The sequence below is a fragment of the Salmo salar genome, chromosome 10, assembly GCF_965601325.2.
Source record: "Salmo salar chromosome 10, fSalSal1, whole genome shotgun sequence".
Lineage (NCBI taxonomy): Eukaryota > Metazoa > Chordata > Actinopteri > Salmoniformes > Salmonidae > Salmo > Salmo salar.
The window spans coordinates 45,972,603-45,985,641 of record NC_138300.1 but is presented as its reverse complement, the minus strand read 5'-3'; the positions used below and the strand labels follow the sequence as shown (position 1 = coordinate 45,985,641).

General features: G+C 40.9%; 1 protein-coding gene across 2 annotated transcripts in view; it reads right to left on the bottom strand.

The window, feature by feature from the left end:
• The window catches only part of jak1 (Janus kinase 1), a 71,771-nt gene that overhangs the window by 45,082 nt on the left and 13,650 nt on the right, over positions 1 to 13,039 (bottom strand). For both annotated transcript variants that reach the window (XR_014379037.1, XM_014123419.2), the window contains exons 3-4: positions 1,988 to 2,111; positions 964 to 1,117 (exon numbers count right to left, since the gene is read on the bottom strand). Coding sequence is in view for 1 of the 2 variants with exons in the window: in XM_014123419.2 (XP_013978894.1) it covers positions 964 to 1,117; positions 1,988 to 2,111 (278 nt within the window). In the remaining variant the exon portion in view is untranslated. The remainder of the gene's footprint in view (positions 1 to 963; positions 1,118 to 1,987; positions 2,112 to 13,039) is intronic.

Below are 13,039 nucleotides of genomic sequence, written 5' to 3'. Positions count from 1 at the left end.
ATGTACATATCTATCTCATTATCTATCCTGATGCCTAGTCACTTTACCCTGTCTTTATGTACATATCTATCTCATTATCTATCCTGATGACATCTAGTCACTTTACCCTGTCTTTATGTACATATCTACCTCATTATCTATCCTGATGACATCTAGTCACTTTACCCTGTCTTTATGTACATATCTACCTCATTATCTATCCTGATGACATCTAGTCACTTTACCCTGTCTTTATGTACATATCTATCTCATTATCTATCCTGATGACATCTAGTCACTTTACCCTGTCTTTATGTACATATCTACCTCATTATCTATCCTGATGACATCTAGTCACTTTACCCTGTCTTTATGTACATATCGACCTCATTATCTATCCTGATGACATCTAGTCACTTTACCCTGTCTTTATGTACATATCTACCTCATTATCTATCCTGATGACATCTAGTCACTTTACCCTGTCTTTATGTACATATCTATCTCATTATCTATCCTGATGACATCTAGTCACTTTACCCTGTCTTTATGTACATATCTATCTCATTATCTATCCTGATGACATCTAGTCACTTTACCCTGTCTTTATGTACATATCTATCTCATTATCTATCCTGATGCCTAGTCACTTTACCCTGTCTTTATGTACATATCTACCTCATTATCTATCCTGATGACATCTAGTCACTTTACCCTGTCTTTATGTACATATCTACCTCAAATACCTCATATGATCTGGTACTGGTACTCCCTGTATATAGCTGCACATTGATCTGGTACTCCCTGTATATAGCTGCACATTGATCTGGTACTCCCTGTATATAGCATCATTCTTCTGTTACTATTTTTAAGCAAGCATTTCATTGTAAATTCTACACCCGTTGTAGTCGGCATATGTGACAAATAGCATTTTTACCTGCACGGTGTACACACCCTCCCATACAGACACACACCCACACGTACCTGGGCGAACAGGTAGTCAAGGGAGGCCGCGTCCAGTAGGGGTATACCTTCAGGGGCCCTCTGTGGGCCGAGACCTCCCCTCAGCTTACTGATACAGTGTCTCCACACTGGAGACTCACGCTCACTGGTACCATGCCAGTTAGTGAAGTAAAACCTGAAGGATGGGAGAGAAGAGACAGGACCATGTTAATACCAAGACATTGGCCGGGACTCGGTAGGTGGGTGAGGTGTGTGCATCCACGTATTTACATTAAGTATACGCATTTGTTTGTATTTGTGTACAAAGGTTGAACATAATCTGTTGTTTGACCAAGTGTACCCTGGCTGTATGATGCAAATTCAACTCAACAATAGGCCTGCTCATTAAGGCTCTCACCACATTCACCCTCCCCTCCTCGCTCTCTATTTTCTAGTGAGAGAACAGAAAGAGGATGTCTGCGTGACACCACATGTTTGCTATCCTTCCTCTCGGAGTTAACAGTTTCTCTTGGATCATACACAACAGACTGGCAAGGCAACTGAATATCTCCTGCTTCAATGCCCTCAGGTGTGCCAAACAAACACATCCACTTCATACTTTAAGCATTGGATTTCTCCCTGCCTTGTATCCATGTGGATTGTAAAAACAGGTCACAAGTAAATCCTAATTAATTACAATCTACTGTATTTGAATCTTATCTGATGTAGACTAGTTCACCAGCTCAGCAAGAGCCAGTTGACTCTGCACAGCATGGTGCCAATGTCTCATACACCCTACCTGCATGACAACTCTCTTGTTACACTGAATCATGGTTGAAGAATGATGGTTAAGTATCAGCCCTGTTGAATAATCTAGAACGTAGTGACAGGCGATGCCAAGAGCTCACAACGGCTACAACAGCAGGTAACAGTGGTGGATAACTAAGTAAGTAACAACGTTAGGTTTATTGACGTCTGGTGAATGGCGTCAGTGAGATAATCATCATCCATTAGAATGATTTGATAATGTAATAACACACACAGTGCAGTAGGCCTGTCTAAGTACCTCATGCGGTAGTGCAGCTTGATGCAGGTCTCGTCAGTAACCTTGATGACGTGGTTGGGGGCGTACCACAGCTGTTGGTTCTCATCATACAGACCAAACAGATTACAGCACAGGGGGGAGATATCTGAGAGACAGAGACAGACAGACAGAGAAAGAGGATACATTACAACATTATTCATCCCTTCATTCATTTTGACACTGACTCGTCAGTACCACAAAGTTCATACAGGAGTCATCGTATAAATAGCATAACATACTAGGGCTGGGCGATATATCGAATTAATTTAAAATTATGTTTTAGCGCGATGTTCAATAATGCCTGTATTGCAAGAATCTTTTTTTTTTATATTTTTTATATATATATTATACAAAGAAAAAAAATGTATGAGCGTTCTATGTATTTTTGGTCTGGTCTCCTAACCACCTACCAACAGAGACATTATTTTACTGTAATAGATGATAGAAAGGTTAAGTTAACTCCCAAAATGTAGAACAGAGCTTACCCTACTAAAACGAGAGCATCAATGAACATGATTGTGGAAAATGAATGCTCCGTTTCTGTCAGGCTTTTCATTTACCAAGTACCGCTAGCAGCATTTTAGTCACAGCTAGCTGTCTAGTCTGTGTTTTATAAATGTACAATGAGCATAAAAAGAGACATTTATTTAAGGTATTGGCAACTCGTTCTCATTCTGAGAAATAAGCATCTTCTTATCCAGGTAGGCCACTGGATTTCAACATGTAAACAAAGTGAACAGGCTGTGTTGTTCAAACAGTTGGAGACAGACAAGAGGGTGTGTTCATAACAGTTCAACTGTTCTACCTTTTTAGCAAGCAAATAGATCCAAGTTGGCTAGACTAAATAAAGATTAGCTGGCTACTCACTAGCATGTGGGCTTGTGCTTGATTGTTTATGAGACCGGTGTTCATTTTCTATAGTTTCTATAGTTCTAGTTAAACTTGTAACAAAAATGGCATTTTCATAAACAGACTTGAAAACTAGATCAGTGATTATTGCCAAAAAAAAGCACATTAAACTATTTTTATAAAATAATTACATTATTAGTAGGTCTTATGGTTGTGGAAGGCTTATATTTAGCCTATGATTTAGGCCATAATCGCCCATCCCTATAACATACAGTACAGCAGGCCTACTCAATAGGTGGACCGCAGTCTGGATCCCGACCCAGAACAGAGTCAATACAGTGCAAGGAACTAAAAACTGGGCTTTCAATTTACTTGTGTTGAGAGTTGTAATAGTAGAATGCACAAGGTGCAACGTTTGATAGTACGTGGGCAGTTTTCCTCGTTAGAATATTTCAATCACTGACAGACCTCAGAGAGTTATTTATAAAGTGCCAGAAATGTCCAGTTGATCAACTAGCTGTAGGTAGCAATGCTAGTCTAATCTAAGACTTGTAGAATAGTAGTTATCATGGTCAGATTATGTGCCCAGGGGACTCGACACCCAGGGAGCCCCCATTGATTTTGTTGAGTCACTCTGGTATCATATGAACACACAAGACATTGCAAAATGTGTAGAATGGCAGACAATTTGCTGTAAAACTGCAACATTTTCTCTCTATGCCAACAATAGGGGTGTGAACAGTTTCGGGTCGCATAGGTGGCGAGGTGCAGGTTTGTTACTACGCCGATAAATTATAATATCCATCCGGACCTTTGCCACCTAGGAAATTTGTACGACTGGACCTTGTCAAATAGTTTGAGTACCCCTGCAGAGCAGATATCAGCACACGCATGTATGCCTACAGTTTGTGTGTGAAAAACAAAACAGAGGTAAAGTCCCATTAGGAATAACAACGTATTGGACGATTGTGTGACTTGGCTATGGATACTAGCTACTGGATGTTCAAGTCTCCAATAGGCGTAGATCTTCACAGTCACAGTGGGTCTTTGTGTGGTTAGAGGGCAGGTTCCATTTGGTCAGAAATTCACTGGGCAGCCAAGGAGACAGGAAGGAAGGGAGTGGTGCACTGAACTGAACTGTGTGTAATGAGTTCCGCAAAACACACCGTGTTGGACAGAGAGAGGGAATCCCCCAACATACAGTGCCTTCGGAAAGTATTCAGACCCCTTGACTTTTTCCACATTTTGTTACATTACAGCTTTATTCCAAAATGTATTAAATAGTTTTTTCCCCTCATCAATCTACACACAATACCTTAAAATGACAAAGCAAAAACAGGTTTTTAGAATTTTTTGCAAATGTATTACTAATAAAAAACTGATATCACATTTACATAAGTATTCAGACCCTTTACTCGGTACTTTGTTGAAGCACCTTTGGCAGCGATTAAAACATCAAGTTTTCTTGGGTATGACGCTACAAGCTTGGCACACCTGTATTTGGGGAGTGTCTCCCATTCTTATCTGCAGATCCTCTCAAGCTCTGTCAGGTTGGATGGGGAGCGTTGCTGCACAGCTATTTTCAGGTCTCTCCAGCGATGTTTGATCAGGTTCAAGTCCGTCTTGGAAGGTGAACCTTCGCCCGAGTCTGAGGTCCTGAGCGCTCTGGAGCAGATTTTCATCAAGGATGTCTCTGTACTTTGCTTCATTCATCTTTCCCTCAATCCTGACTAGTTTCGAACTCCCTGCCACTGAAGAACATCCCCACAGCATGATGCTGCCACCCCAGTGCTTCACCGTAGGGATGGTGCCAGGTTTCCTCCAGACATGACACTTGGCATTCAGGGCAAAGAGTTCAATCTTGGTTTCATCAGACCAAAGAATCTTGTTTCTCATGGTCTGAGAGTCCTTTAGGTGCCTTTTGACAAACTCCAAGCAGGCTACCTTTTACTGAGGAGTGGCTTCCAACTGGCCACTCTACCATAAAAGGTCTGATTGGTGGAGTTCTGCAGAGATGGCTGTCCTTCAGGAAGGTTCTCCCATCTCCAGAGGAATTCTAGAGCTCTGTCAGAGTGACCATCAGGTTCTTGGTCAATTCCCAGTTTCCAAACATTTTCCATTTAACAAATGGAGGCCACTGTGTTCTTGGGGACCTTCAATGCTGCAGAAATGTTTTGGTACCCTTCCCCAGATCTGTGTCTCGACACAATCCTATCTCAGCGCTCTACAGACAAGTCCTTCGAACTCATGGCTTGGTTTTTGGGGGACCTTATATAGACAGGTGTGTGCCTTTCCAAATCATGTCCAATCAATTGAATTTACAACAGGTGGACTCCAATCAAGTTGTAGAAACATCTCAAGGATGATCAAAAGAAACAGGATGCACCTGAGCTCAATTTTGAGTCTCATAGCAAAGGCGCTGAATACTTACAGTGGGTGAAAAAAGTATTTGATCCCCTGCTGATTTTGTACGTTTGCCCACTTACAAAGAAATCATCAGTCTATAATTTTAATGGTAGGTTTATATGAACAGTGAGAGACAGAATAACAACAAAAAAATCCAGAAAAACACGTCAAAAATGTAATAAAATTATTTGCATTTTAATGAGGGAAATAAGTATTTGACCCCTCTGCAAAACATGACATAGTACTTGGTGGCAAAACCCTTGTTGGCAATCACAGAGGTCAGACGTTTCTTGTATTTGGCCACCAGATTTGCACACATCTCAGGAGGGATTTTGTCCCACTCCTCTTTGCAGATCTTCTCCAAGTCATTAAGGTTTCGAGGCTGACGTTTGGCAACTCGAACCTTCAGCTCCCTCCACAGATTTTCTATGGGATTAAGGTCTGGAGACTGGCTAGGCCACTCCAGGACCTTAATGTGCTTATTCTTGAGCTACTCCTTTGTTGCCTTGGCCGTGTGTTTTGGGTCATTGTCATGCTGGAATACCCATCCACGACCCATTTTCAATGCCCTGGCTGAGGGAAGGAGGTTCTCACCCAAGATTTGACAGTACATGGCCCCGTCAAATGATGCGGTGAAGTTGTCCTGTCCCCTTAGCAGAAAAACACCCCCAAAGCATAATGTTTCCACCTCCGTGTTTGACGGTGGAGATGGTGTTCTTGGGGTCATAGGCAGCATTCCTCCTCCTCCAAACACGGCGAGTTGAGTTGATGCCAAAGAGCTCCATTTTGGTCTCATCTGACCACAACACTTTTACCAGTTGTCCTCTGAATCATTCAGATGTTCATTGGCAAACTTCAGACGGGCATGTATATGTATTCTTGAGCAGGGGGACCTTGCGGGCGCTGCAGGATTTCAGTCCTTCACGGCGTAGTGTGTTACCAATTGTTTTCTTGGTGACTATGGTCCCAGCTGCCTTGAGATCATTGACAAGATCCTCCCGTGTAGTTCTGGGCTGATTCCTCACCGTTCTCATGATCATTGCAACCCCACGAGGTGAGATCTTGCATGGAGCCCCAGGCCAAGGGATATTGACAGTTCTTTTGTGTTTGTTCCATTTGCGAATAATCGCACCAACTGTTGTCACCTTCTCACCAAGCTGCTTGGCGATGGTCTTGTAGCCTATTCTAGCCTTGTGTAGGTCTACAATCTTGTCCCTGACATCCTTGGAGAGCTCTTTGGTCTTGGCCATGGTGGAGAGTTTGGAATCTGATTGATTGATTGCTTCTGTGGACATGTGTCTTTTTTACAGGTAACAAGCTGCGGTTAGGAGCACTCCCTTTAAGAGTGTGCTCCTAATCTCAGCTCCTAACCTGTATAAAAGACACCTGGGAGCCAGAAATCTTTCTGATTGAGAGGGGGTCAAATACTTATTTCCCTCATTAAAATGCTAATCAATTTATAACATTTTTGACATGTGTTTTTCTCAATATTTTTGTTGTTATTCTGTCTCTCACTGTTCAAATAAACCTACCATTAAAATTATAGACTGATCTTTTCTTTATCAGTGGGCAAACATACAAAATCAGCAGGAGATCAAATACTTTTTTCCCCCCACTGTATGTAAATAATGTATTTTAGTTTTTTATTTGTAATAAATTTGCAAAAATGTCTAAAAACCTGTTTTCACTTTGGCATTATAGGGTATTGTGTGTAGATTGCTGAAAACAATTCATATTTAATCCATTTTAGAATAAGGCTATAACGTAACAAAATGTGGAAAATGTCAAGGGGTCTGAATACTTTCCGAAGGTACTGTAAATCAAGCCTCAATAACTCAGATCAAAATATCTGGATGTTACTCCATCTTAAGTATTGCACTAAAAATGACTGTCATGAGTCTACTGTAGAGTCTCCAGACTGTCATGAAATGGCAAGTGATAGTTCCTACTGTATGTTATAGGACTACTACTGCTGCCGTTACTACAAAACCTATAGGCTAACACTTTAGCCTTTACAGATGAGCCTTTCTAATTGTTGCAAATAATAAAGGGAACATAGTGAGAGACAGGAACATGCCGGGGCCAGTATACTTCCTCTTATCTGAGCTCTCCTGTTTTGTTGTGACTGAGTGTGTGTATCGAACTACCTACCACTGACCACACAGACAGAAAGGCCCTTCACAGACACACTTGCTATAAACAGATCATGCATTTATGTTGGCAGCTGCTTTGCTTGTTAAGCCTCTAAGGTTAACTAGTGAATGTTTGCGTCTGAACTCCTCCTTGGTCTGAACTCCTCCTTGGTCTGAACTCCTCCTTGGTCTGAACTCCTCCTTGGTCTCCCCTCTCGCTCTGCAGTACTGGGAATATATGTTTTGGCTTCACGCAAAGAGGAAATTCCAGAACCAGTCACATTCTGGCCCGACCCCAACCAGCCGCCATCTTGTCTTGGAGTGTCTGGCTGAAAGCAAGAGCTGGACGGACAGACCCAATCCTTTCTCTTCCCCTCTCTTTCTCTCTCCCTTTGTATCCATCCCTGGTCACACTGGCAGATGTTCTGGACTTTTAGAGCAAGTATCAGAACAACGTTTTAAATATCGTCCAAAATGTGTCTGTCAAAGAAAAAGGCTACCAAACAAGCATTTTTAGAACGGTAAGAAAACAGATGCTGGATGTTAGTGGCCTTTCTCATGAGGCTTAGTAGCTGGGCTTTATCAATCAGTCCGTATTGTGTGCCTTATATCTGGCAGTTACTGTAATAGCCTGTTAATATGGTTACTACTAGCATCAGAAGCATTTCTTATATTAGGATTCAGCGTTTCTTATCTTAAACATCGAGATTCAGCTGTAATAAAGAGCATCCACTGACAACATTAGATTGTTGGCAATAAAACAAAGATCCACAAATAACACAGATAGGCCTACATCTTTGGAACATTTTCAGGTCCCATGTCATATAGGCTAGAATCTACTGTATGACACAAATGAGCAGCACACAAAAAGAGACAAAACATCTCCTATGAAGCCATTTCTTAGTTGTATTACTCCTTCTTGTCTGCTACGTAACAGTTCTCATGTGACAGGGCCTATTTACAGTGGACTTCTGTTGGCAGACAGGCTCTATCAGGATAAGTCTAATTTATCCCCAATTAGTTCAAAATGAACAAATTTAAAAGGTCATGAACAGTCAAAATCATGTTTTTCATGAAATTGTATGATATTCTAAGGAAACCAGATCACAGTATGAAAAATTACTTGATTGTACATTGATATAGTTTGATCATAAAGTTACTGTTCCCCTCAAACACTTGGATTCATTATTAAAGGGAACAAGATGACATCACCTGAACGTTCATTTTAATACACTAATGGTAACATGATATTCTCTTACCTAATTTAAATAAGTACCACCTCATAACCAACACCGGAGAAGGCCTGTTTGCAGAGGGGCGTGGTATACAGTAGCTAGATAGCTCATCTACTGGTGCAAAAAAAAATCACTGTATGGTGTCAGCAAATATAATTACGTTTCCCCTATTCATATATGGCAAAGATACTCGTTTCCCCTTTCTTCTGTGTCTGGTTTTAACAAGTTACTGTCAAGCTACAGTTGAAGTCGGAAGTTTGCATACACCTTAGCCAAATACATTTAAACACCGTTTTTCACTATTTCTGACATTTAATCCTAGTAAAAATACCCTGTCTTAGGTCAGTTAGGATCATCACTTTATTTTAAGAATGCGATTTGTCAGAATAATAGTAGAGAGAATTATTTATTTCAGCTTTTATTTCTTTCATCACATTCCCAGTGGGTCAGAAGTTTACATACACTCAATTACTATTTGGTAGCATTGCCTTTAAATTATTTAACTTGAGTAAAACGTTTCGGGTAGCCTTTCACAAGCTTCCCACAATACATTGGGTGAATTTTGGCCCATTCCTCCTGACAGAGCTGGTGTAACTGAGTCAGGTTTGTAGGCCTCCTTGCTCGCACATACTTTTTCAGTTCTGCCCACAACTTTTCTATAGGATTGAGGTCAGGGCTTGTGATGGTCACTCCAATACCTTTACTTTGTTGTCCTTAAACCATTTTGCCACAACTTTGGGAGTTTTCTTGGGGTCATTGTCCATTTGGAAGACCCATTTGGGACCAAGCTTTAACTTCTTGACTGATGTCTTGAGATGTTGCTTCAATATATCCACATAATTTCCCTCCTCATGAGGCCATCTATTTTGTGAAGTGCACCAGTCCCTCCTGCAGAAAAGCACCCCCACAACATGACGCTGCCACCCCCGTGCTTCACGGTTGGGATGGTGCTCCTCGGCTTGCAAGCCTCCCCCTTTTTCCTCCAAACAAAACGATGGTCATTATGGCCCAACAGTTCTATTTTTGTTTCATCAGACCAGAGGACATTTCTCCAAAAAGTACAATCTTTGTCCCCATTGTCATGACGTTGGCCTGTGGGTAAGGTTTATGACCCCCCCCCCCATAAATACCTTACTCCCTTCCCCTCTCTGAATCTACTGAAGGACTTGAATAGCCTGTGTTAAATATAGAGAGTCTGGGAACATCAAACAAATGGGGAAAGGTACCACATATTTTGTTAATAAAACCAGTTGGAAATATGCTTGGGAACGTAATGAGTATGTATGTCAGTTCGGTTGTCATCTGAGACATTATGACTGATGACAGGACGACATAAACTGTATCTGAGAAAGTATACGCCCTCTAGTTATCAGAGTCACATGGAATTGTTATGCAATTGAAATGTTTGATATTGAAAATGTTTGTTAGGAGATGAAATTTAATTTTAGCTTCCGAATGAGAGATTTGGGTTTTCATAAGGAAAGTGCCCTGCTCGATCAGTGGCCCAACCCTGTGAAGAGACAGGGGTTATAAACGATGAAACACCTCCCTCCCCCTCTCCACTATATAATCCTTTGACGAAAAGATAACCATGTGGTTCCAGTACGGGAGTTCTGCAGCCTCTACGTTAGAAGGACACACATGTCAAGGACAGAACTAAGCCAACCTCGGCGTGAGCTTTGGTGGCGAATGGTATGAACTTTGAGCTTATTCACTACAGAAGTGCTACTTCCTAGCCGTTGAGTTAGCAGCGGCCGCTGTAACGTGGGCTAGGAAAGGACGGACGACGGATCCAGTCTAACAGATGGACGAAGATACCACCACGTATCCAATTGACCACCAGAGACATTCTTCCGAGTAACAGGAAGATCTGTTGGCCAACCCGGCCAGCATCTACGACCAATCTACCGAAGCGCAGCTCAGAGTAAATATTTATTGCATTTTCCTTTTCCAAATGGGCGGTAATTTAGAATGCATAAGATAATGTATTTACGATAGCATAGCTGCTGTTTCTCTGTTCCTAAATCTTCCCGCTCTTTCATTCAAGCCCAACCCCCTTTCCTTTGTGTAACCAGCTTTCATACAGGTTCCGTCCACCCGGACGTTTTCTGTATGACAACATTGTATTCTGTGTATTTGTAATTCTGTGTGATTAGTTAGGTATTTAGTAAATAAATAATTAAACCCAATTTTGTATTGCTGATTCAACTTGTTAGCCAGGGTTCGTGAAGATAACCAAGAATTTACAACTTTCATTATGAGACTGAAAATAAAACAAGGGTTAATATTGACTGCTATCGATGTAAAATATTACAAAGTATTTTAAGAGTTTATTCGGAAGATAACGGCTCTATAAACGTTCTTCCGTGGTGCCCCGACTTTGTAGTTAATTACATTTACATGATTAGCTTAATCAGGTAATATTAATTACAGAGAAATCATTTTATAAGTTAGCATGTCATATCACTTAATCCGGCATAGCCAAAGACACGACACCATGTACAGTTGCAAACCGTAGTCTGGCTTTTTTATGGCTGTTTTGGAGCAGTGGCTTCTTCTTTGCCGAGCGGCCTTTCAGGTTATGTCGATATAGGACTCATTTTACTGTGGATATAGATATTTTTGCACCTGTTTCCTCCAGCATCTTCACAAGGTCTGTTGCTGTTGTTCTGGGATTGATTTGCACTTTTCACACCGAAGTACGTTCATCTCTAGGAGACAGAACACGTCTCCTTCCTGAACGGTATAACGGCTGCGTGGTCCCATGGTGTTTATACTTGCGTACTATTGTTTGTACAGATGAATGTAGTTCCTTCAGGCATTTGGAAACTGCTCCCAAGGATGAACCAGACTTGTGGAGGTCTACAATTTTTTTGATTTTCCCATGATGTCAAGCAAAGAGGCACTGAGTTTGAAGGTAGGCCTTGAAATACATCCACAGGTACACCTCCAATTGACTCAAATGGTGTCAATTAGCATCAGAAGCTTCTAAAGCCATGACATCATTTTCTGGAATTTTCCAAACTGTTTAAAGGTACAGTAAACTTAGTGTATATAAACTTCTGACACACTGGAATTGTGATACAGTGAATTATAAGTGAAATAATCTGTCTGTAAACAATTGTTGGAAAAATTACTTGCGTCATGCACAAAGTATATGTCCTAACTGACAAACTATAGTTCGTCAACAAGAAATTTGTGGAGTGGTTGAAAAACGAGATTAATGACTCCAACCTAAGTCTATGTAAACTTCCAACTTCAACTCTAGGTCTTCAGCCAGCATGGAACAAAATGGGGGGGTGGGACGGGCCATTCAAAACTTCTACAGTAATGTGGATTCTACCATGATTCCGGATAATTCTGAATGAATCGTGAATAATGATGAGTGAGAAAGTTACATACACACAAATATCATACCCCTAAGACACGCAAACCTCTCACCATTACAATAACAGTGGGGGGGGGGGGACAGTGAAGCATTTTTGGGGGGGTATGATATTTCTGTGTCTAACTTTCTCACTCATCATTATTCACGATTCATTCAGGATTATCCGTAATCAAAGTAGCATCCACATTAATGTACAAGTGTTTACAAACATTCTATTCTTACCTACAATAAAAATGACACAATACATGATTTTACCATTCATTTCCATTGAGCACTAAATGATCTGAAACACAACCAAAAACAAACAGAAAATGCATTCAACAAATGTTTTGAGTCACAAGCTTGATGTAGTCATTGTCTGCTATGAATATGGGACCAAAAACTTCACTTTTGACTACTTTAATACACATACAAGTGAATTTGTCCCAATACTTTCGGTCCCCTAAAATGGGGGGACTATGTACAAAAACTGCTGTAATTTCTAAACAGTTCACCTGATATGGATGACAATACCCTCAAATTAAAGCTGACCGTCTTCACTTTAACTTCATGGTCATAGCCTTTTTTTCAAATCCAAACTTTTGGTATATAGAGCCCAAAAAAAAAAAAATGCTTCACTGTCCCAATAATTAATTACGGAGGGCACTGTTGGTGCAATTTCAATGTTGTTTGAGTTGCTTTTAGTATCACCAAATTAGCTTTAGAGGATTTTACTGCAACATTGCTCACTGCATCCAAGTTGCTTGACATAGGTGTTTCAAAGAGCTGTCAGTCAAGGTGAGCTCATGAACACAAGCTCCCCGCCCACTCAGCCTGTTGTTTCAAACTTCCTGGTAGTTAGCCATGAGAGAAAAATTACTTTTCAGAATGAATTTTCAGGACCTTTAAGATGGGAGTATATAACTTCAGAATGTTCCTGAAAACTTCCCCCAATCAAATCGTAAAAACACAGACTAGGCTATTTAATGCTCTGGCATACAGGCATGCACACACACTCGGATTCCCGCAGGCAGGCAGGCACACA